At 38.2% G+C, this 23,876-nt stretch overlaps 1 protein-coding gene across 2 annotated transcripts in view; it reads right to left on the bottom strand.

The window, feature by feature from the left end:
* Positions 1–2,851: 2,851 nt before the first annotated feature.
* The window catches only part of smarca2 (SWI/SNF related, matrix associated, actin dependent regulator of chromatin, subfamily a, member 2), a 43,423-nt gene continuing 22,398 nt past the window's right edge, over positions 2,852–23,876 (bottom strand). For both annotated transcript variants that reach the window (XM_060884135.1, XM_060884134.1), the window contains exons 17-34: positions 21,744–21,810; positions 20,803–20,913; positions 20,435–20,677; positions 20,152–20,265; positions 19,929–20,036; positions 19,762–19,848; positions 19,585–19,631; positions 19,241–19,407; positions 18,832–18,995; positions 17,895–18,122; positions 13,097–13,174; positions 12,737–12,955; positions 8,999–9,216; positions 7,283–7,388; positions 6,828–6,929; positions 6,192–6,312; positions 4,931–5,067; positions 2,852–3,854 (exon numbers count right to left, since the gene is read on the bottom strand). In XM_060884135.1, the coding sequence (XP_060740118.1) occupies positions 3,819–3,854; positions 4,931–5,067; positions 6,192–6,312; positions 6,828–6,929; positions 7,283–7,388; positions 8,999–9,216; positions 12,737–12,955; positions 13,097–13,174; positions 17,895–18,122; positions 18,832–18,995; positions 19,241–19,407; positions 19,585–19,631; positions 19,762–19,848; positions 19,929–20,036; positions 20,152–20,265; positions 20,435–20,677; positions 20,803–20,913; positions 21,744–21,810 (2,353 nt within the window). In that variant the 3' untranslated portion in view covers positions 2,852–3,818. The remainder of the gene's footprint in view (positions 3,855–4,930; positions 5,068–6,191; positions 6,313–6,827; positions 6,930–7,282; positions 7,389–8,998; positions 9,217–12,736; positions 12,956–13,096; positions 13,175–17,894; positions 18,123–18,831; positions 18,996–19,240; positions 19,408–19,584; positions 19,632–19,761; positions 19,849–19,928; positions 20,037–20,151; positions 20,266–20,434; positions 20,678–20,802; positions 20,914–21,743; positions 21,811–23,876) is intronic.

Below are 23,876 nucleotides of genomic sequence, written 5' to 3'. Positions count from 1 at the left end.
GGGAGAACATGCAAACTCCACACACACAAGGCGAAGGCGGGAATCGAACCCCGACCCTGGAGGTGTGAGGCGAACGTGCTAACCACTAAGCCACCTTGCCCCCCTGGTAACATTGTTGATACAGTAAAATTTCATTAAAACAAAAAAAAAAACCTTGATAATCTGCTACTATTAAATCGTGTTCAATTTCTTTAGACTCCGTCATTTCCTTTGACCATAACCTGTTTCACTGAGATAAAGTTGCAAGTTTGCACAAAATTAAAATCAATATAAGTTGAAAGACAAAGTGATATGGACACAAAAGACACATCTGTGCTACACATATGTTTTTCGGAGCGTGTCTGTAAAAATAAATAACAAAGAAAAAGTTACTTGGAATCTTGATAGCATCAAAAAGTTTATGAAGGGATGTTAAGGGTTATTACGTTCCTAATACATTTACATATCAATAGCATTTAGCAGACACCCTTATCCAGAGCGACTTACATTTTTATACAACTGAGGGTTAAGGGCATTGCTCAGGGGCCCAGCAGTAGAAACTTAGTGGACGTAGGAATCAAACTCACAACCTTCCAATTGGTAGCCCAACACCAATTCCACATGTAATAGTGTTTTCTTGGAGTGCTGGTAAATAGGAAAAAACTGCTGCAAGGTTCTACACAGAATCATTAAATGTAAAACCTGAGGGACATTTGGACATTGGATGCCGGTATAATATCTGTGTGCTCCAGACTTCTGTGAAAGGCCTCAGCTTCATATGTTGGCCGTTATAATCTCCAACAGCATTTGTTACTATACAATAACACAGTTAAGTGTAGAGCATCATGCAAAAGATAAGACATCGTGCCCTTTCATTTTGTTGGCATCGTCTTCACTATAAGTGCTACAAAGCTGTGATTTCACTCAGAAGTACTTAAAGTTCGTAGCAATTTGACAACTCCAGCAACTGCAGATTGTTGAGCAACCTGTAATAACAGTTTCTAACCATCTACTTCTCATCATTTTTTGTTCCCGGGGTCTCGCTTATCACACCAGTCTGTAACACTGGTGTCAAAAGCTGTCCAGTGGCTAAAAAGCACTTTTACGAATTTACAGCCAGCCAAGATTCTTCATTCTTTGCCAACAGCAAATTCTTGTGAAGAAAGGTCTGCTGGAGGACAGTGTGTCTCGGTGCTGAGATATAGAGAAACATATTCCATCCAGTACCTTTTCAAGTGGTGCAGATTTGAGTTGCTTGGCTTCTTTCCGAGCCAGCTGAATCAAGAGATACAAAGGATCGATTTATGCGAGTACTTTTAATAATAGAAAGCACCTGGCTCTTTCATATCAATCATACATGACTACGTTTCCCACCAATCTGAAGGACTCACAAAGGCTACAGAGGAATAGCATGGAATGCACTGGCACCTGACATTATAGCTGACATCTCGGGTGCTGAGACACGGATTACCGTCCAATTTATCTCTTTTTTTTCAGAAGCTTAGCTCTATCTAAACAGCTCTGTACTTCAAAGTGCACGACAAAAACAGAGGCAGCAACGGATGGCTGCAGACTCTCAGGCAAAATTGGCTTAGTCCAGCTCCGTTTAAATTGTGCAATCACTCACACTATAATAGAGCCTTTTTGATCTTTGGGGGGAGAATTAGCTTGATGCAAGTGGAGGCTAAGATTTCCTTTCTACGGTTCCCTGGTTCTCGGCTAGGCCAGGGTATGCACAGGGTAAGGACAATGATGGATGCTTTATGATCAGCTTTCAGTGGTTAGAAACAGATTATGACATGTCAAATTATTTTATTTCTTATTATCAATGATCCATCCCAAGTACTGTATATTACCTTGAACATTATGCCAGTTACTATAGGCCAGCTACGGTCATTTATTAAAATGGTGAGTATAACATGTAGCATTATTATTTAACGTTATTACAAAGAGTCATTCCTTTCAATTAGTGCTTTTCAATTAGGTTGATTGGCATCTCTGGAAAATTGTCCCTAGTGTGTGATTGCATGAGTGAATGAGAGTGTGTGTATGTGTGTGTGTGCCCTACGATCATTTGGCACTCCGTCCAGGGTGTATCCTGCCTTGATGTCCGATGATGCCTGAGATAGGCACAGGCTCCCCGTGACCCGAGGTAGTTCGGATAAGCGGTAGAAAATGAATGAATGAATGAAATGTCTGGCCTGGAAGTAGAACTACGAGAGCATTTAAAGGCAGCATACTTTTCAAGAAGAATTTCAGATTACTTATATAGGATCAGTATGTTTCTGGTAGACTGGCTGATTCAAGGAAAATTAGTATAATCACATAGAAATGTCTGACGTCGTTAAAAGCCCATTGTATCGCAGGATTATTGTTGCTATAGTAACATCTTATTCACGGGGACTTGTATGGCAGATGCTTATTCTTCACTCGTGTATACGTAAGATTCTAATTGATATATGTAAAAATGTCTTTAATTACATTTTAATGTATATTTTTTAATTAATATGAGATTATTATGATTATTTTTAGGCATGTTAGTTATTTCAAACCTTGAATTGTCTTATTTGAGACAATATACCTATTTCAAGGTATGGGTGCAGTCAGTGTTCCAGTTCATCCCAAAAGTGTTCAGTGTGGTTGAGGTCAGAGCTCTGTGCTTGAACCTTGTTATACTTAAACTTTGGCAAACCATGTCTTCGCAAAGCTCGTGTTGCACACAGGGGCATTGTCATGCTGGAACTGCTTTAGGCCTCCTAATTCCATTGAAGGAAAATTGTAATGCTTCAGCATACAAAGAGATCTGTTACCATTGTTCACTTCCAACTTTGTAGGAATAGTTTGGCAAAGGACTAAATATATACAGCAAACCTTCAAAATCAGTGACATTTATTTGCTTCGGGGTATGTGATACAACCACAAAGACACTGTGCAAAGAAAGCAATGATTATGACACTTCAGAAAAGTGACATGCATAAAGCAAAAATATATAAAGATATACAGAAGAGATTGCTGGAAAAAAGTTCATCTGGGACAAGAGGACAAACATCAGGACAGAGAAAGCAGACACTAATACTGGTCAATGCAAGCTCAAAGCAATACACAATGTACTTTTGTAATATCCAGAATTTTAACAAAAGTTAAAATCTATGAAAAAGATAATATAAAAATATCTAGAGCTGTGAAGGCTGCTATTAAAGTCATGATAATCAGAAGCAAGAGTGAAGTGTCGCGTATAAGATAATTCTGTTCAAGTGTCCACTAAAACTGCAACAGGTTTATCTGTGGGCCAAATCATTGTCAAATTCTTTCCACGTTTAAACATCTCGGCAGAATGTGCTACTGAATGCACCTACATTACAGTATATGAGTTTTTTCAGTTTAAGGCCATGAGCTCATCTGGTAAAAATGTTAAGAGTATATGAAATTCAAAGATATTTATTTGACACAAGTGTGCCGTTTACTTGATAAAATCCTTTAGATAAAAATCTTCGATATTTTATACGTAAATTTTGAGCAGGAGAACTGCTATTTATCTCGCAACAATCTAAGCAGAGATTTCTGTAGAACATGTTTTTTTTGTGCTAAAAACATTTATAGATGGGTAAAACATGTACAAGCGCATAGGGTCAGTTTCATCGTCACACTGCTAACGGTGAAGCCAAATGAAAGACGAACAAAACAGATATGTTCAAAAACTGTCAAATGAACCGAGAGCAATCCAGATCTAACTGTTGCAATGTTTTCAATGACTTTGGAGGGTACATGAGTAGGTATGATGGCAATGGACCCAAAAACAAGACGAAACATATGACAGAAAGGAAGAGATAGGTCCGTGGTCACTCATCTTCTGTGTGGCTGCCTTCAGACTGCTCCTGTGAATCACACCAACACTTCAAATGAGATGAGATGGCAAATGGAAGTAGAAATCAGAGTTGTAATACCAACAATCAACAATCTGCAGTTCAGGATTAACAGCCGGTCTCAAGAGACTTGGCTGCTTTTAAGTGTCACACTTGTGTGGGATAATGAGACAAAGCATGGGGCCCGGTGCTACACTCAAATATTAACAGATGCTTTAATCCTGACTGGATTAAAAATTGTGAGGAAGGATCATGGGCCTCTATTATAAAGTCAGGAGATAGGAGGAATGCGAAATGCTGGCTGAACAACAAATAAATCTTGATCCATATCAATAACTGCCTCCTTAGTATGTTAATATGAGTCACTGCTCATACACTACATGGCCAGAAGTAAACGCCTGGCTGTCAGACCTAAATGCGTTCAGACGAACATCCCATTCCCATTAAATTGTAATATGGAGTTGTCAGTGCGTCGCCTTGACCAACACAAGCTTTATGTTTCTTTTTCTATCATTTTTATTAAAGATTGAGAAATCTGAGAGTTTTAATGAACCGTATGTGTTACTAGTGATCACACGTTTTTGTCGAGACAGGTCCCAATTACGTGCATGACCCATGTAAACCGTGAGCAACAAAAATTTACTTTTAGAATAGAAATCAACTGAATAAATAAGTGTGTTTGTTTTGAAGGGTAGCTAAAGGTAATGTAAACACAGATCAGAGTCCATATTTAGGCAATAATTAAAGGTGTGCATTCCCACGTGTTAAATTTAGGCTCAGAATCTGTGAATTATGTCCACAAATGACATTAATTGTTAAATTGGCAGAGTACTTTACGCCTTCTATGTTGCTAAATGTCGAGCATCTGAGACACCTTTTTTAAGCAGCACAAAGAACACGGTCATAAAACAAAGCTATGTGCCTCAATGCCAAAAAATCAGGAACAGAAAATTTGGACTGAAGAAGAAAAAACATTTTTTGTGCTGTCAATGTAATACAATGCAACTAAATAATATAATGCTATATGAACTCTGGTGTATTAGAAAGTGTAGTTTGTAATGTGGCAAGCTGATTTGAGATAAACCTACATTCTCTTCCTGATCCTCATCACTGTCATCGTCACTGACAACAGGCTTGGCCTTGACCCGGCTCGGCCGCTTCTTCCCTCTTTCTTGGCTGCGCTCTTCCCGCTTGCTCAGCTTGATCTTTAACTTCACTGACTTAGCTGGGGTGGAAACCATATTGCGAAAAATAAACCAAAAACAATATTACCACACATACAAACTTCCTTAAAATTCCAGCGTGTTAAATTACGCTTTCTTTAGCTTCTAACGTGACACAGAGGCCTTATGCTTGCAATGGGCAGAAATCACATCAACAAGTAAATTAACGTTAGGATCTCCGATATTTGAGAAATGCTTCAGAAAACTGCGTTGGGCCACCAAACAAAACAAAAATCAAAACAAACGTGTAGCCAATGAGCAGAAAGGGGTGGGTCTTGTCAATATGGACGGAGAGAGTGTTCAGTGCGCATGTGTGCATGTGCGCATATTCACAGATTCGAATTTCCCGAGTCAATAACTCCTGATCTAAACGCTGTTACTACACAAATAACACCTCTTTTCTATAGTAGTAATGTAGAGAGGCAGCTAAAACCATGTTTTGCTAGTAACAGCGTTTAGCTCAAGAGTTATTGACTCGGGAAACTTGAATCTGTGAATATGCGGCCAACTTCCCGCTCCTTCAGTTCTCTCCAGCGCTGGAAAGCTGATCCTATATTAACACGGTCCTACTTCTTGCCTTATCGTAAGCTTTTCTTCGCTTTCTTTCTTTGCTTTTATCCTCCATGTCAATGTTAAAACTGATTTCTGCTAATGTCACACATGCGCACTGAACACTCTCTCCACCGCATATTGACAAGACCAGCCCCTTTCTGCTCATTGGCTACACGTTTGCTTTGATTTTTGTTTAGCTTGTCGTCCCGACTCAGTTTTCTGAAGCCTTTCTCAAATATCGGAGACCCTATCTTTAATCATTGAGAATGACATCAAAAGTGAGCACCTAATTTACTCTAAGTTAGTTAACATAAAGTCTTCTGTGTCATGAAGAGGAAAACCTAGTTGTTTTATAAGGCAAGTGCTAATTTTTCAAGCTGATGCAACCACATTTATGCAAAATTAATCAAATGCGCTGTTGCTGTGTATTAAGGTTATTTTGAAATTCCTACTTGTTTTATGAAATTTTAAGATCAGTGTCTTAAAAAAATTATATATGTTTGTTTATTCGTGGAGTCTATAAAATGATGCTTGGACATAGAGCCATAACAGGAAAAATCTGATCTTTTCTTACACTCAGCATCTGACTCCTCCTCATCATCTTCCTCATTGCTGTCATCCTCACTCTCCTCTTTGGCAATCTTCTGCCTAGCACTCCTAAATACAGACTGCAGTACTATGGAGTCCTCGAAGATCTAGAAGATGGCATCATATAAACTCAATTATTCATTAATAAAGGAAAAGTTTATAGACAAGACAAAGCTTGTTTACCTATAAAGTTTTTTAAGAGTGTAAAAGGAATCTATAGTGCAAGGAAAATTAACACCCATTTGGCATTTGTAGCATTAATGAATTATTAGTATGTAGTGTATAAGCTGTGTTAACGTGCCTGAAATAAAACTGCATAATCTGTTTAGCGGAGGCACAGAATGCAAAAAATTCCTGGTTCTCGGAGAATGTAGAGGGAGTTGTGTTGAAATACAAATTCTCTTTACAGATGTGAGCATTTCGAAGTAGATAAAATGATGGAATCAATTACAGAGTACAGAATTTTGGCCCGTAAACCTGCACTTCCTGGCAAAGTTCCGTGACATTGCAAAAGAACATTCTGTGGAAAGTTAGTCTCAACTCTCATATGGCCAGTATTTAAAGACCCAAATCCAACTGCGTTTCTGGTCTGAAACTATAAGATGTGCTTTCAAAAACTCACCTGAGAGCCTTCTAGATTGTAGGTTTGAGCATTGTGGCAGAGGAGCATTACGTCTTTTTCCAAATCTCCCAGGCTCCTGTACTTATGGTTGCGCACTCTGTCCTACAAATATACACACCACTGCATTAATTATCTCTTAGAATTGGAAATAACAACATCTAAAAAAAAATATGGTCCACACGTAACGTTATATTCCAAATGAAATGAACCCAGTAACATCATATTAATTCAATGTCTCGTTGTGAATTGAAAACCTTTTACATATCTGCTTGTTCCTGTGATGATCTGTCCTGAGTAATTGAAGTGTCACTCAAGATATTATCTATCTAATAATGTGTCACAACAGTGAATAAGGCTGTTATTAGAGAATGGAGTTACATCTGAGGAAGGGAGGTAGCCTTTTACCTGTTTTTTTTTTATTTTTTTTTTTTGGTTTTTGTTTTTTAAAAATATACCTTGATCTTCTTGAAGTCCACTGGTTTCCTTATCAGTTCGTAGTACTCTGGGAGCTCTTTCCTGGAAGGCAGTTGTACAAAAACCTCGCTGAGCTGACGGCCTGATCTGTAATTGGAGAAAACAGAACCTATTTTTAGAAGATTCCTCTGGACTAGATGTGACAAAAAATGTGATTGATTTTCAAAGTCTACTTAAATTCTACCACAGCTCCAGTGGCGAACAAAAAAGTTACGCATAGGATGAAGATATTTAGTACACTTCTTCTGGCAATCACGGCATCTACTTTGTACACGAGAGGCCATTTTAAAACAATAAATTTGACACAGATTTATTAATTATTTATATTTTATTTCTGTTTATACATTATAGTTTTAATTTTATTTTATTTTAGTGAATTTCAGCGGGTCAGAAGATGACACTCACGAAGTTGACTGTTTCTTTAAGCAGACTGGAAGATTGATGACAATTATTAACAAGTGAATTAGCAATTTAGAAGCTTGTGTTTGGCCAATAGCACAATTTAAACCTAACTTTAAAGTGCGTCTATAGTTGTTCTGTGTCTTTCTGGCACAAGTCCAGTCTTTCTTTAGGAGCAGATTCCCAACTAGTGAAAGAAACAATTGTGTACAAAAATAGAAATCATCCACACAGGTAGGAGACCTAACTACCAGAGATGAACAAATTTTGGTCTATAATGTTTAACTACACCCCAAGACATCAACAAAGAAACTGGAAAAAGAATCAGAGAAAAAGAACCAGAGACTGGGCACATTTATAATAAAGGGCATATTGGTATAATTACAGTCTGCTGGATACTTTTATCTTCTGGAAAGAGATTTTCAGAAATCACTCATAATCACACTCATTACCATTTACCTTCACACTCCATGGGCTATTTTATATCAGCTATAGGGATAGTAAATGGAATTTACCAAGAAATAGAATTTTGCCACTAGTTACACTATGAACAATCAAGGAAATTACCATAAATATTGTGCTGAGTATAATTAAGAACTCAAATCGTTTGTAAACAGGAGTAGGGACAGTTATTGAAGCATCTTTAAATCTAAATGTTTTAGGCTTACTTGTTTGGAATGAGTATAAACAATATGAATCAACATCTGAGATATATCAATAAGTTCAGTTTTGGTCAAAATGAGCATGAACTATATGCTGTAACCATGGAGACATGGCAATGTAGCGTGAGCTAGAATTAAAGTGTCGGACCATGCGTGACCTTTCTGCTAAAGTGTCCTGCCTGTTGTTCCACTTGACTGACAAATGGTGCTTACTCAATCCTTATAGCAAGTGGCCCCAGACGTCCTTAGGCACATGGCAGAACTGCCAGGCAAACCCCTATGTGATATTCCCTACTAATCAATGTCAATCTCATCTTAATTATATACAGTTAAAACAGGTCACCACTGCCATGCAGAAAAATATGAGCGCCTTGTGAAGTAAGCACGGTCCATTCAGTACATCACAGACATCCCATCTTTCCATAAAAGGGAAGAAAAATATCAGTAGTATGTGTGCCTCAATACGTTACATAACCTGCAATAAAATGAAACGATCTTGGCTGTCCCTGTTAGTGTTTTGACTGCGGTAAATTTATAAAGAGTTTGGTTTGACAGTCAAAACAATAAGAGATCAAATGTGAAACAGAGGAAGATCTGAGTCACACACAGGAGAAATAAATTTCTATACGCTCATACCCATCTCTGTAGTTGATGACAGTCTCAATGATGGCACTCATCTGTTTGGTGAGTTTGGGAGGGTTGGGCGAGAGCTTTTCGGCCGGAGGTCGTCCCCTCCTCTTTTTCGCCTTGTCCCCGTCCTCACGTCGGCTGCCTTTGTCTACGTGTCTCCTGCGCTTGCGCTTCTTCAGACGGATCTCCTCTTCCATCTCCTCCAGGTTGCCATCTTCAATGGCCTGCAGGACCACACATGAGAAGCTTTACAAACTAGAATACAAATTAAGTATGACAACAGCAAAGGTAGAGCAAAATTGATTTCATAATCAAATACAAATATAAATCTAAAGTGCGCCTGTGTAATACAGGAAACAAATGAAATACTGCAATAGCAATGGGATTATTTATGTCATTTATATTTCATTACACAGCATGAAGACAAAAGATTACATCCTGCAAAACTGCAAATTTCACCAAGCGTACCGTATGAGAAAGCATATATGATGAAAATATTCATATACGGTATGTTTTTTCTGGTTATAGATTAAAATGTATTCATTTGTTGAGAATAACAATGCAGTAATAATCTTAACCGCTTCCATAGTGCGAAGATGTTCTCTCTTCAACATGCTTTTGTTTTCCAGATTCAAATAACACAAAACAGATGTTATTTCTGTTTTAAGAAGAAGCACTATGACTAGGCCAGTTTAATTTACTTCACTTGATTCATATTCATTCCTGAATGTTCAAGTATTTCACAATATTTCAGTGCATACCATGAGATACAAGGCAGAAGATATAAGGCTTGGAGAATGTACATATCCATAGTGCACAAATCTAGCTGGCTCTATATGGATTGTGATTCATTTCTAGGGACCTAATGCCTTTTAGTAATACTTTAAGTATAGTATACTTTCAAAAACTTGAAATAAACTTTAAAAAGCAAAAAAGGACTCGGGGTTAAACTCTTTATCTTGTAATCACCTTTAAACTTTTATGTTTGGGCTTGAATTCCAGCACATAATTGATCCATCATAACAATCAAATTCTGCTCTTGACTATTACTTCAACACACCTACTGAAGATGAAGTCAGGTGCTTAGACAGGGAGGCAAATAATCCTAGGTTATCAAAGTAAGGAGATGCTAGCAGTGTTCCAAACCTAATGATGTATTGCAAGTACTGTGTGGCTAGACCGTTCGATTTCAAGAACTAATCAGGAGGACAACAGACCCGAAACAGAAGGTCGCTACACACAAAATTGAATGTGTGCCCTTGTCTAAACGCTCAAGCTCTTTCATTTTAAATCGATTAAATGCTGCAACTTTTCTGAGATTTACTGCAGGAATCATAAAACCTTAAATGACTACAAGGCAGTTATATTTCACCACAGAACTACAATGAACAAGAAACAAGATTAAGCTTATTTTCCAGGCTGAAATGTACACTTTTGTCTTTCGTCACATTAAAACGCGTTAATAAATTGTGTGTGAAAGGAGAAGGGAAGGATTACGACACGAAAATCCCCTGAACATTCAGTTTATTAAAAGGCTGTAGGACTGCTCTGAGAGAGAGATATTATCGATAATTTCCTCTGGAACTTTCTAAGTGTGGTTTGGTCTTAGCAGGAACGATTACATCAAGATGTTGTCTAGTTTTTATATTGAACTTGTACAACGTCTCAATAAGGCTTATTGTAATTCAGACTGTTTACAAACTCGGTGAGCCATGTGAACCTAAAAACACGTTGTAATGCGTCATGTACAGTTGTATGAAAACTATTTTCACAAAACCGCTGTGATTTATGCTAGATTGACTCCAAGATAAGATCTTTACATCAGTCAAAACATAATAATGACAATCTGAATAAACAAACAACAAACACAGTTTTTGCGCCACTCATCCAGTCTCTGTCCAAATGTCCAAGTCTCGACTTTCCTCACTAGAGCTTGGCTTCTTGGGGCAGGTTCAGAGCAAACTGGGAAACAAGAACGTGAGCTGGCATCTAACAAGGATGTGTGTCTCAGGGAAATGGAGGTGCAAAACAAGCCGGTTTGTAATGAGATGTCAGATGGCCTGTTTGGGCTAATTCGTTGCTTATTTCCATGAACCGTGGTGAGGACTGAGTCTGACTGATTTATGTTGTTTCATTTGCAGGACTGTCTGAGAAGTGCTTTTCAGTCATGTCACAGAGACAATTATGCACTAAAAGAATAGAGTGAGTAACACGAGTTGGGAAAGATATCTAATGAGATTCTCTCAATGCAACAATAAGCAAAATATTGTGTTTGTGAATATTCTTTTGCAAAGAATCTACATTTATTGAGATGTAGTCTGTTGTGTGAGGTGCAGAAAGAATAATAGTGGAATAGTGTAAACGAACAAGTTCAAAATTACACACAAGTAATTGATATTACAAAAATATTCAGTTATTATAACAATTAGCAATGAAGATCTGTTATGAAAGGCGATAATTTCTTTAAAGAATAGGATTTATAGTGATTGAACCTGAGAACATGGTCCTTCATCAAGACAGATCAGTGAGAGAGAGAGAGAGCAAGAGCAAGAGAGAGAAATATGCTCAAACCCAGAATATCCGGTGAATGTAAATGTATTTGGACTTTGATTCATACAACAAAGCTCCAGAGTGACTCAATATGTATGGCAACTTATATATTGTGACACAAGGCCTGCACTGCCTCTATTCACCGGTATTTCATCGCGCTTCCCTCTGCTACAGGCTGGGTACTGTATGGACAATACTGTACCATTTCAACATCGGCAGTGCTGAAGCAAAGAGCAGCATTTTCACCACTGTGAAAGTAAGGAAAAGTGCGGCACGAGGACTAATGTGCGTTTTTTTCCTCCTCTTGTCCGCAGCTTTCTGGGTCTCACCTTGCCGCAGAGTCTCTGAAGCTCTGCACCACACCACCAACACTTAAGATAAAGCTTTTTATTGCACTTTTCCCGCATTTAAAGATGGCTTCACATATCCACTGTGAATAAAACTGCACTTGCTGTGTCTGTGTTTGGCCCATCACAGCCTGAGAGTGCACACACACACACACATATATATATGTATATGGTATATGGTGGACTTAATATACTGAATAAGTCAACGTAAACCAATGAGATGATTTAGAGTAATCCTTTCTCTGTTGAGGAGAGATTCTTCTACACATCATTTTGTCCAATAAATTTACTTTTGTCAAAAAATTTTGATAGTTATTAAGATGCTTTAGTTATTTAGATGTGTTACTGTTAAAGTTTAGCTTTCATCTGTAGTAAATCATACTGTGGGTGCTAAACTGTTTAAGTTGCTCTGACAGCAAGATGGATGTTTTAAACTACATAATATATATACAGTATAGTATAGTATAGTATAGTATAGTATAGTATAGTATAGTATAGTATAGTATAGTATAGTATAGTATAGTAAACCAAGGCATGGCATGGCATATTACATTGCTCATTTGAAAGAATCTACGGTCTGTAGGTCATTTTTGTAAATCTGCCTGGTTAACAAATTTCTACAGATGTTAACATGATTGCATGTGCTGATTTTAGTTCATTAGCAGGGCACATTTTTAAATGGTTTGTTCTTTACAACAAAGTCAGACGATTCTGTTACTTTCAATTAAATATTACATCAAGATCTGGACTACACTTGAGGCTAGGTTTGGTGACAGAATGACATGTCGAAATCTTCACAGTGCTACCTTTCATATAGTAAAAAAATTAGGTGACATTTTGCCCTTACTCTCAGCCACTGTTTCTCAGTCAGCGTGTCGCTGTAATCCACGTCCCTGCGGTGACGTGATCCACGGGGGAACATCTTCTCTTTCTCTTCCTCACAGGTGAGCCGCTCCACCTCAGCATCGTCTTTAATTATCCAAGACGGTAGCTCGTCCTCCTCCATTAGACGAGGCTTACGCTTAGGGTTACGTGCATCTTCGCGACGGCGATCCAGGTCCATGCGCTAAAGGAACAAGACATTTTTATCCTCATGGCTTGCTGTTAAACTTATATGAAGCATTTTAAACCAATACAGACACACACATACACCCACACATAGATATATATTACACACTCTTGCTGGAAGTGACCATGTCATTCTTACCATGAAAAGCTCAAATTCATCCTCATTACGGGCAATCATTTGATTTAACGTTTCATCATCTGGAACTTCATCTTCCTCCTGATATTATAATAAAATACACAAATAAAAATTAGAAAGGCTGAAGTGAGACAAATGTCTGTCTTGTTTAAAAACTGTGTTAAGACACTGCTCAGTTTTTTAATGACTATAACAAGGGTTTAGTGCAAAATCACATGGCAAAGACAAGTAAATATGTAAATTCCTGTAAAAACCTGTAAAAGCAGTGGAGCAGGTAGCGTCCAAGCTCCAGGATCCTTGGATTGGTCCTGAGGGTTGATTACTGTCTGTGTGGATTAGTTACATCCCCAAAACCAACTGTTAGTCTGCTTCATTTAAATTGTCTGTAATCGTATGTGCTGTGTTTGTATGGAACTCCCACCCAGGTTGTATCCCTATTGTGTGTCAAATATACAGATCCACTCCACTACAGCCTTGGCCATGATAAAGCATGTGCTAAAGATGAACGAATCACTAAAATGAACTCTCATCTGTACATCTAACTGAAATTGCAGGTCAATCTTGTCTGTTCAAGACCTCTTGATGACCAGGAAACAGGCATTTCAAACTAAAACTCTGCTCGCTTATAGATGAATACTGACATGGGCTGCAATTTGCTGTACAAAATGTGGTGTTTCATTCTGTGTTTATAACTAAATGTTAAAAAGTGATTAATGGGTGTTATTACCCAGGCATATGTGTTGTGTTTCATGTCTCTCTGCCATCGAAATCTCAAAACTATACATATTTTGCAACTCTTCATTTATTGTGAAATGCTGCCCCAATACACACCATCATCTAAATGAAACATTGACCTTAAAACAGCAAAAACAGTAATCGCACTAGAATAACTCAATTTTTTCCCCACACAGCACCTAAAAATGAGAATATGACTAACAAAGACAGACAAGATTAGGAAAGTATTAGTATGGTTTATATAACATATACTGCATTTACAGATATTGTAGTTGTGCATACAAATTAAAATTTACATACAAATATGCCTATAATTTTTCTTATCACCTGCAGGAGCTTGAATGTAATGAGGTCTGCTGCCTAACAATCACAGCTCTCTCACTCAGTCTTAGCAGTTTCTAATTTATTTTCCAATATATGTGCTGAATAAATCTGAGCTATTTTTTAATTCTGATAAAATATACTAAGACACAAACCTAGGAAAGGGAGAAACACTTGCTTTTTTGCAGTCAGTATTTTATGCATTAATGTGGATAAAAGAAAAATAAACACTTTACAAAACAAATAAAAATGAATGAATAAATCAACCAAGGAATCAATGAATTATAAAATATGTAACAGCCTTCATCTTGAAGGCAACCTGACCTACTTATCCTTAGCCTGTGCATTAAAAAAAATCTCCCCAGAAGGAAGGAAATCTCCACACAGACTGTATACAACAGAACTGAAGATAAAACTAAGCAGTGTGTACAGAAAGGTGCCAAAAATGTGCAAGTATGTTAGTAAGAATGCAAAGTGCCGTGAGTGGCATGTCAATGGAGTTTAGAGTGTCAAGACAGTCTTTATGGAGTCCTAATGAATCTGGTGGACATAACCGCGTTACAAAGTGCCTTCCAAGCAACTTTACTTATGCTCTGCCTAATGTATCCCATTCCCTGAACGGTGCCAGTGTATAATGGTGGTTAAGACACTGGAATAGTGATCAGAAGATTATGGGTTCAAATCTCACCACTGCTACTGCTGGGCCATTAAACAAGGCTCTCAAGCCTCAACTGCTCAGGTGTATAAATGAGATAAATGCATGGTGTCTGTGAAAAACATATATAGGGCTGTTGCATTGGATTGTTCGTATTCCTTATAAACCAGGGATATAAATCTGTTGGTTTGGTTGTGACACAAAAACTCTATATGACATGTTTAAATAAATGTCATAAAGATAAACCTTTAAAGAAAGCAAAACCACTTTTCTTGGTAAGAATATAAGCCTATTTACAGATCTGAACACTGACTTGACTAATACTGTAATTCTGTCACAGTACCTCCACTTTCCTTTTGTCCTAATTTTAGACTTTGTGTAATAAGTGCTTGTTTCATAATTTATGCATTTACACAGTTATACCTTTTAAAAGTTACATATTAATTGAAGCTCATTTTAAATTCACACAGGATTTACAGATTTAATTATATACTGGTGAACTGTGACAGATTTCAATCTAAGTTCAAGGTATGCTAGCTGTGTCATGTATATTTAGATTGCAAGTTATTACATTTTCCTGAAACCTTTAGTCAATCACAAAACTAGCAAGAAAATTAATATAACACTCAGAGAGTAATGAAGCTTTAAAATTGATAGTGCCATCATTTAGACCTTAAATGTGATGCAAATGAGAGAGAGAGACAGAAATGAGACAGAAAATGAGACAGAATGCAAATGGGACAGAATGCAAATGAGGCAGAAAGAGAGAGAGAGAGAGAGAGAGAGAGAGAGAGAGAGAGAGAGAGGGAGAGAGAGGGAGAGAGTGAGAAAGAGAGAGAGAGAGAGAGAGAGGGAAAGAGAGGGGGGGATGGAGGGGGTTTGGTGGGAGAGAGAAAGGGAGGGAGAAAGAGAGAGGGGCAGGAAAAATGCCCTCACTAGGATAATATAATGTACTATAATGCTATGGCTGCTTATTTACTTTATATCCCAGTTAGCAGCTTTCCTATTTTGATGAAAATCTAAATATAATTTAAAAACCTTTAGTGGCCTACTACTATAAACTACTATACACTATATGTTACACAAAGAAAACCTTTTATGCAATACTACTATCTAACTACTATCTATGGCCAAACTAACATATTATAACATATTCTATCCTAAATCATAACTAACTATTTAATATAGTTAGTAGTCCATTTATTAAAAATTGCTACATGGAAAAAGAAAAGTCTTGTTGAAAGTAAATGTATATAAGCAGTGAGACTGACCGCTTGGTGTTTTGTTCACATATGAAACTGATTAAAAATCTATGGTCACTCAATTTTAATCGTAATCCAGTTAAACAGAGAATTAATTTTTATTCTTATTTTAGTAAATAAAGCAGAACCAGTTCTAAAAGATGTGATGGTTAAGATGGTGTAAGGCCACAGTCTGTTGAAGAAAGGAGGTGTTAACAGCATTCAGCATAACTGTGATTTCAGACCAAGACTCAATTCAAGAGCTCCATTACGCCATCTCAACACACGTTCACTATTCCAAATATGCTCTGGGCCCCTGCATTTCAAAATCCACATTATCAGGCTACTTTCCTGCAAAAATACTTGATGAATTTTCTTTTTAAATTTAATATCATTTAAAGAAGTAATTGTAAAACCATGGCATTTATTTGGAAAATATGGCTGATAATGCAAAAGATTTTTTTCTTATTTAAGGATAGCGGTCATGTGATGTCACAAATTATCACATAGTTGTTCGACTCCTTTTTTAAAACCTAATGATAACTGAAATCTCCTAAAGAACCCTGATCAAACATTTACATATCCTTAAATATTTGGCCACATTATACCCACTCAGGTTGACACGAGGTTTAAATGGCTATTAAAGTGAAGTAGAAAAGGAAAAGGACATAAAACGAGATCTCACTTTTTAATTACTAGTCAGTACTGTTCAAACTCTGATAAAGAGGCAGAAAATAAGAGCTTCTGTTGATATTAAGCCACTGTCAGGTCGACCAAGAAAAATTTCCCCCACTACTGCCAGAAGAATTGTTCGGGACGCAAAAAAAACCCACAAACATCTTCGAGAGATATACAGGCTGCTCTGGAAAAAAGTGGTGGTGGTGTTTCAAGAAGCACAATAAGGAGGTACTTGAACACAAATGACCTGCATGGTTGAGTTGCCATTAGAAAGCCGTTACTGCACCCATGCCACTAAGCGTGCTCCAGACAGCACCTAAACAAGACTCACAGCTTCTGGAGCAGAGTCATTTTGAGTGATGAGACAAAATTTAACTTTATTGTCACAACTTTATAGTCAACAAAGCCTACGGTGAAAAGTACACCATCCCCAATGTAAAGCCTGGTGGTCTATGTTTTGGGGCTGTGTGAGCTCCAATGGCACAGAGAAGTTTGATGGCAAGATAAATGCAGCATGTTATCAGAAAATACTGGCAGACAAATTTGCATTCTACAGCAAGAAAGCTGGGCATGAGACGCCCTTGAATGTACCAACATGACAGCGATGCCAAAGTACAAGGCAAGGTTGAGCCTACAATGACTACAACGGAAAAAGGTGAAGGTTCTGGAGCGACCATCGCAGTCTCCTGACCTCAATATCATCGAGCCATTTTGGGGAGGTCTCAAACTTGCAGTTTGCGCAAGACAACCAAAGGATTTACAGGAACTGGAGGCATTTTGCCAAGAAGAATGGGCAGCTATACCACCTGAGAGAACTAAGGGCCTCATGCACAATTATTACAAACGACTGCTTGCCATCATTGATGCTAATGAGGGCAATACACGATATTAAGAACTAAAGATATGCAAACTTTTGAACAGAGATTATTTCCTTATTTTCTTTTTTGTTATGCTTGGTTTGATGATTGTGCCATTTTGTTTGCCTTGCATATTAACTTGAGTTCTATAAAAAAAAAAAAATATTTGCTTTGCCTTCTCACTCATGTTTTCTTTAAAAAAAATGGTACACATCGTGCAACTTCTTCACAGGTATGCAAACTTGAGCACAACTGTACAGTGAAATTTGAATTAGCACCAAGGTTGTTTCTTTGTCGGTTTCCTATTGGCTTACCTCGTTTTGCTCCTCGTGTTCCAAGATGGCCTGCAGGAAAACCCTGCGCTCGTGACCAGAGGATTTCTGGTCAAACATGCCTGCCTGGATGACCTTCTGATCAACATTAAGTTTATATTTGGCAGCAGCGAGGATCTTCTCTTCTACGCTGTTGACGGTGCAGAGACGCAGCACGCGCACCTCGTTCTGCTGTCCAATTCGGTGAGCACGGTCCTGAGCCTGCAAATCCTAAAGACGGAAAGATCGTTCCAAAGAGTGAGTGCAACTAGCAACATTATTTCCATGCATTGTCATGAAACGTAACCCTTATGTTTGCTTTGTTTCACAAGCATACAATCAGTGTTTTAAATGTTTTTTGAAAATATGTAATAAATAGGCATTTTTAGTCCCTGTCAAATTATTTTCATCTTCATTTTCTTTCCTGTACACGCCTAAGGTCAAACTATTAATCCTTAGCAATTCTGTAGGCCTTTATCAGGCATACTAGCTAGCTCAAGAAGGTGAAGCTGGGTGAGCAGCTTTCATATTTTGTGCTCAGCGGTTAATGTGCTGGGCTACTGATCAGAAGGTCATGAGTTCGAACCCCAGCACCACCAAGATGCCATTGCCGGGCCCCTGAGCAAGGCCCCTAACTCTCCAATGCTTAGAAGGATATAAATGAGATATAGGTAAGTCGCTCTGGATAAGGGTGGCTGCCAAATGCTGTAAATGTAAAACTACAGTAGTAATGGGTTCATTGGGAGAATTGAAATGTTTTTAAATGTCAACACAGACAAACAGAGTGTTAAATTTAGCCTGAATATAAGTAACCCTCAGATGATGCAACTTTTTCCAAATCTTTATCCAAAATTATATATATATTATTAAAATCTATTAAAAAGCTGATGGGAGCTAAAAGCTCTAAGTTTTCAATAGCTCTTAATATCTAAAGTCAAACCTGGTGGGGATTCCAGTCACTATCAAAGATGACAACAGTGTCAGCAGCCTGCAGGTTGAGGCCCAAACCCCCTGCCCTGGTGCTCAGCAGAAAGATGAAATACTGTGATCCCTCATCATTAAACTTCTTCAGCAGTGCAGCACGATCTTCGGACTTGGTTGTTCCTGGAAAACGAGACCAAAAAAAAAGTTTCCTGGCTTGAACCAGCAATGGAACCCAACTAGGTTTAGTATATGATGACTAACACTTTCCTCATTAAAATTTAAATAAGCTAAAACACCTACTGATGAATTGAAGTGAAAACAAGATTCTAAAGTACTCAGATGATCGTCAACAGTTGTTCATTGCACGTGTTATTCGACAACCTCCAACCTGCTTATTTGGTAAAACGAAATAATGTGTTGATCACCGTCTAGACGTAGGTAGAGGAAGTTGCGGTAGGAGAAGTAGTCCTCCATGATGGTCATTAGGGAAGTCATCTGACAAAAGAGCAACACTCTGTGATTCGTGACCTGCAGCTTAGGCAGGATGCGGTCCAGCAGCTCAAATTTTCCCGAAGCACGATACAGATCAGGACTGTTGGACAAAAAAAGAACATCTCATAAATCTCGACCCATGGCAGAGCACTTGCAGATTGGCAGAGCGGGAGGCAGTGACAGGTTTTGTAACCCAAATACGAATCAGGTTATAACTAATCCCTTTGGCTTGTTATTGAAGTTACGAAAGACTGGGTTTAATTTAAAAACTGCTCACCCATTGATGATGCCATTTGGGAAGCCTAAGTGCTCAGCAAAAGATTCCTAAAAGGGGAGACAGAAAATGGAGTGTGTACAGTTAAAGACACCTTCCAAGTGTGAGACATTTGGATGCACTTTGCATTCCAGCAGTAGATTACAGCAGCGTCTCTATTGTTTGTCAGCTGGCACTTACCTCAATGTGCTGGAACATATAAGGGTGGTTGCAAATCTTCTTCAGCTGCATGATGGTGTTCATCAGAGTCTTTGCCCCTCCTTTACCCTGTGGCAGATTAAGGTAAAATAAGGATCCTGAATGCAAACAGACTAAGCAAAAACTCTCCTGCACTTTCTTTCACTTACCTTCTTGTCTTTCTCTGAGCCATCTGTAAGCAAAATGCCTTTGGCTTGCATGTGCCTATATAGAACTTTCTGGATAGCTGACATGTCACATTTGATCACATACTCCACCTGCAAAGTAAGGGGACATTTACAGAAAACCTTAAATAAATACAATAAACTGAGAGATTAAGAGGAGATCCTGGTATGATCGAATTGACTTAGTGACGATCTAGTTAGCCATCACCTTTTCAGGCAGCTGAGACTCAACTTCCTTCTTTAGTCTACGAAGCAAGAAAGGGCGCAGCACTTTGTGAAGACGGCGGATGATCAGGATGGTCTCCTCTTCATTTAGATCCACCTGTTACAAATTTGTTACTATTACAACAATTGCTTATAATGCTTATAAGCAAAATGCTTATAATGTGCACCCACAGGATAGAGAAAACAATAATATTATTAATGAAAATGCATGCAGAAAGAGTAGGGATCAAAGAGTAGGATCCTTGAGAGGTAAAAGATTATCTTACCCTTTCCCCAGTCATGGCAAATGGAGCGTTGAACCACTGCTCAAAGGTGCTGCAACTTTTAAAGATTGTGGGAAGGAGAAAGTTGAGCAGAGCCCAAAGCTCAGGTAGTTTGTTCTGCAGAGGAGTACCGGTCAGCAAAAGCCTGCGTGGGGCAACATAATGTGTGTTCAACACCTGTGTAAGCTTGCAGTGGTGGTTCTTCATACGATGACCTTCATCCACAATCATGTACTTCCAGCGGATCTTAAAAATAAAAGAATAATACACAAAGATGTAGAGAAATACTTGATTTGCTCTATTTTTTTTTTTTTTTACCAGAATAAGGTACCTTAGCAAAAGCAAAACCATCCTATTTGTGTGTAACTTACCTTAGCTAGAATCTGTTTGTCCTTTATAATGTACTCATAGGTGGTTATGAGGACGTTGAACTTCCCGCTACGAAGTTGAGGCACTAATGACCTTCTCATCGATGGCATGCCCTTACACAAAAAAAGAAATAAATGAATAGAGAGATAAATAGACTGACTGACAGACAGACAGTAATAATTAATTAATTTAGTAAGTAAGTAATTAAAAATAAATATTTATTTTACTTGAAAAAATACAGTTTTCGGGTAACAGACTGACATTCTCAAAATAACAGCAGGGATCTAGCTGTAGTTGTCTACTAAATTTAAGACTTAAGCATGTGAGTCAGTCAGGAGAGAGATGGAATTAAAGATTCCACCAATCTCCTGACTGCCAGGCCTGAAGATTACATGCAGAAAAAAAGAAACACAGGTAGGTGCTCTGGAGATCCCAATAGTCCCAATAATTTGACCCCCCTTTGGGGGTTAAAGCAGTGGGTAAAGTGGGTAAAGCAGGCAGCCTTTTTTTATAGAAATCCTCAAATTCTGGAGCAGCGATAAAATTGGAATCCAATTCATCCTTCTTCGTATTTCTTTAAAGCATGCAAGCAAGCACCTCTTCATCCTTCTCATTGTGTCTCCTCTTTCAGCAAATATTTGCTGAACAAACGGTGCAAGAAGATTGTGAGATTTCACCTATATTATTTGTAAAGCCTGTGACTGAATAGGCTTCATAGCCTTGGCTATGGGCTTGGCAATGGTATGAGGATCCTTGCCTGAGATTATAAATAGAGTAGAACAAGATGTAATCTTTTTACCTTTAATCAAATTCCTTTTTGGGTAGAAGAGGCCATTCTAAACACAGCAATGCCTAAAGCATTCCCAATAATGGCATACTAAACAAACATTTAAAAGAGAGCCAGTTATATATTATGTCTGGACTGTTAGCAGCAAAATCATACCTTGTAGGCTATTTTCACAATGGATGGAGCCCACTTGTCAAGTTCATAAACCCAGTTGGACAAAGTCCTATAAGAAAAGAGAAAAACAATCAATCAATGCATTCGAAAATGATCTGTGTATCTCCCTTCATACCCCGAATAAACCAACAAATGTTTCCTTGTTTGCTAGTGTTTTTTGCACTGCAACTACGCACCTAACGTATTTTATTAAAGTGACGTGACATACGGCTAAGTATGGTGACCCATACTCAGAATTTGTTCTCTGCGTTTAACCCATCCAAAGTGCACACACACAGAAGTGAACACACACACCGTGAACACACACCCGGAGAAGTGGGCAGCCATTTATGCTGCGGCGCCCGGGGAGCAGTTGGGGGGGTTCGGTGCCTTGCTCAAGGGCACCTCAGTCGTGGCCGGCCCGAGACTCGAACCTACAACCTTAGGGTTAGGAGTCAGACTCTCTAACCATTAGGACACGACTATTTAACAAGTGAGTGATGTAATCACAATCATATCAATGTTTTTAATTCTTTCAGACATCGACTGGTACAATGAAGTTTATAAAAGTGAACAAATGCACGTTGCATTGTTTACAAAAAAGTGTGGTAACAGCTATGTTAAAGCAGAAGCGCTTTATGTCTTAGTTAATTTTGAATCGTAGTGATTCAGATTTGTTTTTTGCTCATTTAGAAAACCATTCAGATACAAATGATAAGGACAGTGTGTAATTATGAAGGGGTGGGATTTTCTGCACGTCGATTTAGTCATGCAGAAAATTCTCATGCTGTGAACATCTCTGTTTCTTGGAGTTTATACAGCTGAATATAACATCTTGGATTTCTTTCTATTGTCATCCATTACACAGAGTTTATTTTTAAGTTTCTGCTCACAGCTTGCTTGCCTTCTAGTTTTTGATGTATGCCAAGTCTCCAGCAGCATTATAACAGGCTGGGAATGATACATAGACAAATGCTGACTAAAGACATTTTATAACAAAGGTACTTTTTTTGGGGAGTGAGAAAGCTGTTCTAACAATGTGCATGCGTTTTTCCACACAAATAAATGACAGCTGAGAGTGCAGTCTTACAGCTTAGGCTCAACAATAAGGCATTTACAAATTTACACGGTTATCTGTATACATTTTTGAATAGAAATGATCTAAGAGCACTGAGGATACAACAAAGCTTATGTAACTTTAAATGACGAAGATTTTAGTTACACATTTAATATTTTCTCTTACAGAGATTAATTAACCTAAGAGTCAAGGACAGAATCATTTGGTTGGTTAGAGATTTTCTTTCAATTCATCCAAAGAGTGTTTGATAACCGTAAAGTGTCAAAGGCGACTAATTTAAATACTGGAGACTATAGATCGTATTAAAATATAGATGCAAAGCCAATGCAGAGATATTTTTATTTAGCTCTTATTCTTGCATCTTATTAGGAGGTTAAAACATTTCAGTATGAGTCAACATGTTTTATACATGGTTTACATGAATCTTGTGGAGAGTCAAAAGTAAAACAACATTGTCAATAGTGGTTAATGTCGGTAAGACACAGAGACAGATATATGATATTTATACATTCATTCATTCATTCATTCATTTTCTAACGCTTATCCGAACTATTCTCGGGTCACGTGCCTATCACAGGCGTCATTGGGCATCAAGGCAGGATACACCCTGGAGTGCCAACCCATCACAGGGCACACACACACACGCTCTCATTCACTCACACAATCAAACACTCACACACTGCGGACAATTTTTCCAGAGATGCCAATCAACCTACCATGCATGTCTTTGGACCGGGGGAGGAAATCGGAGTACCTGGAGGAAACCCCCGAGGCACGGGGAGAACATGCAAACTCCACACACACAAGGCGGAGGCGGGAATCGAACCCCCAACCCTGGAGGTGTGAGGCGAACGTGCTAACCACTAAGCCACCGTGCCCCCCATATTTATACATTGAAATAAAAATAAAAAGCTTTGGTTATCATAACGGATTATTCTTATCTACACTCTCAATTTCAGGAGACATGTTAGACAACCACGAGCAAATTGTGTATAAGATGCCGTTAGATGAGTCATGAATGTGGACATATGAGAATATATATATATACACACACACAC

Source organism: Tachysurus vachellii, chromosome 12 (assembly GCF_030014155.1).
Source record: "Tachysurus vachellii isolate PV-2020 chromosome 12, HZAU_Pvac_v1, whole genome shotgun sequence".
NCBI classification, from domain to species: domain Eukaryota; kingdom Metazoa; phylum Chordata; class Actinopteri; order Siluriformes; family Bagridae; genus Tachysurus; species Tachysurus vachellii.
This window is presented reverse-complemented; position numbering and strand designations above follow the sequence as displayed.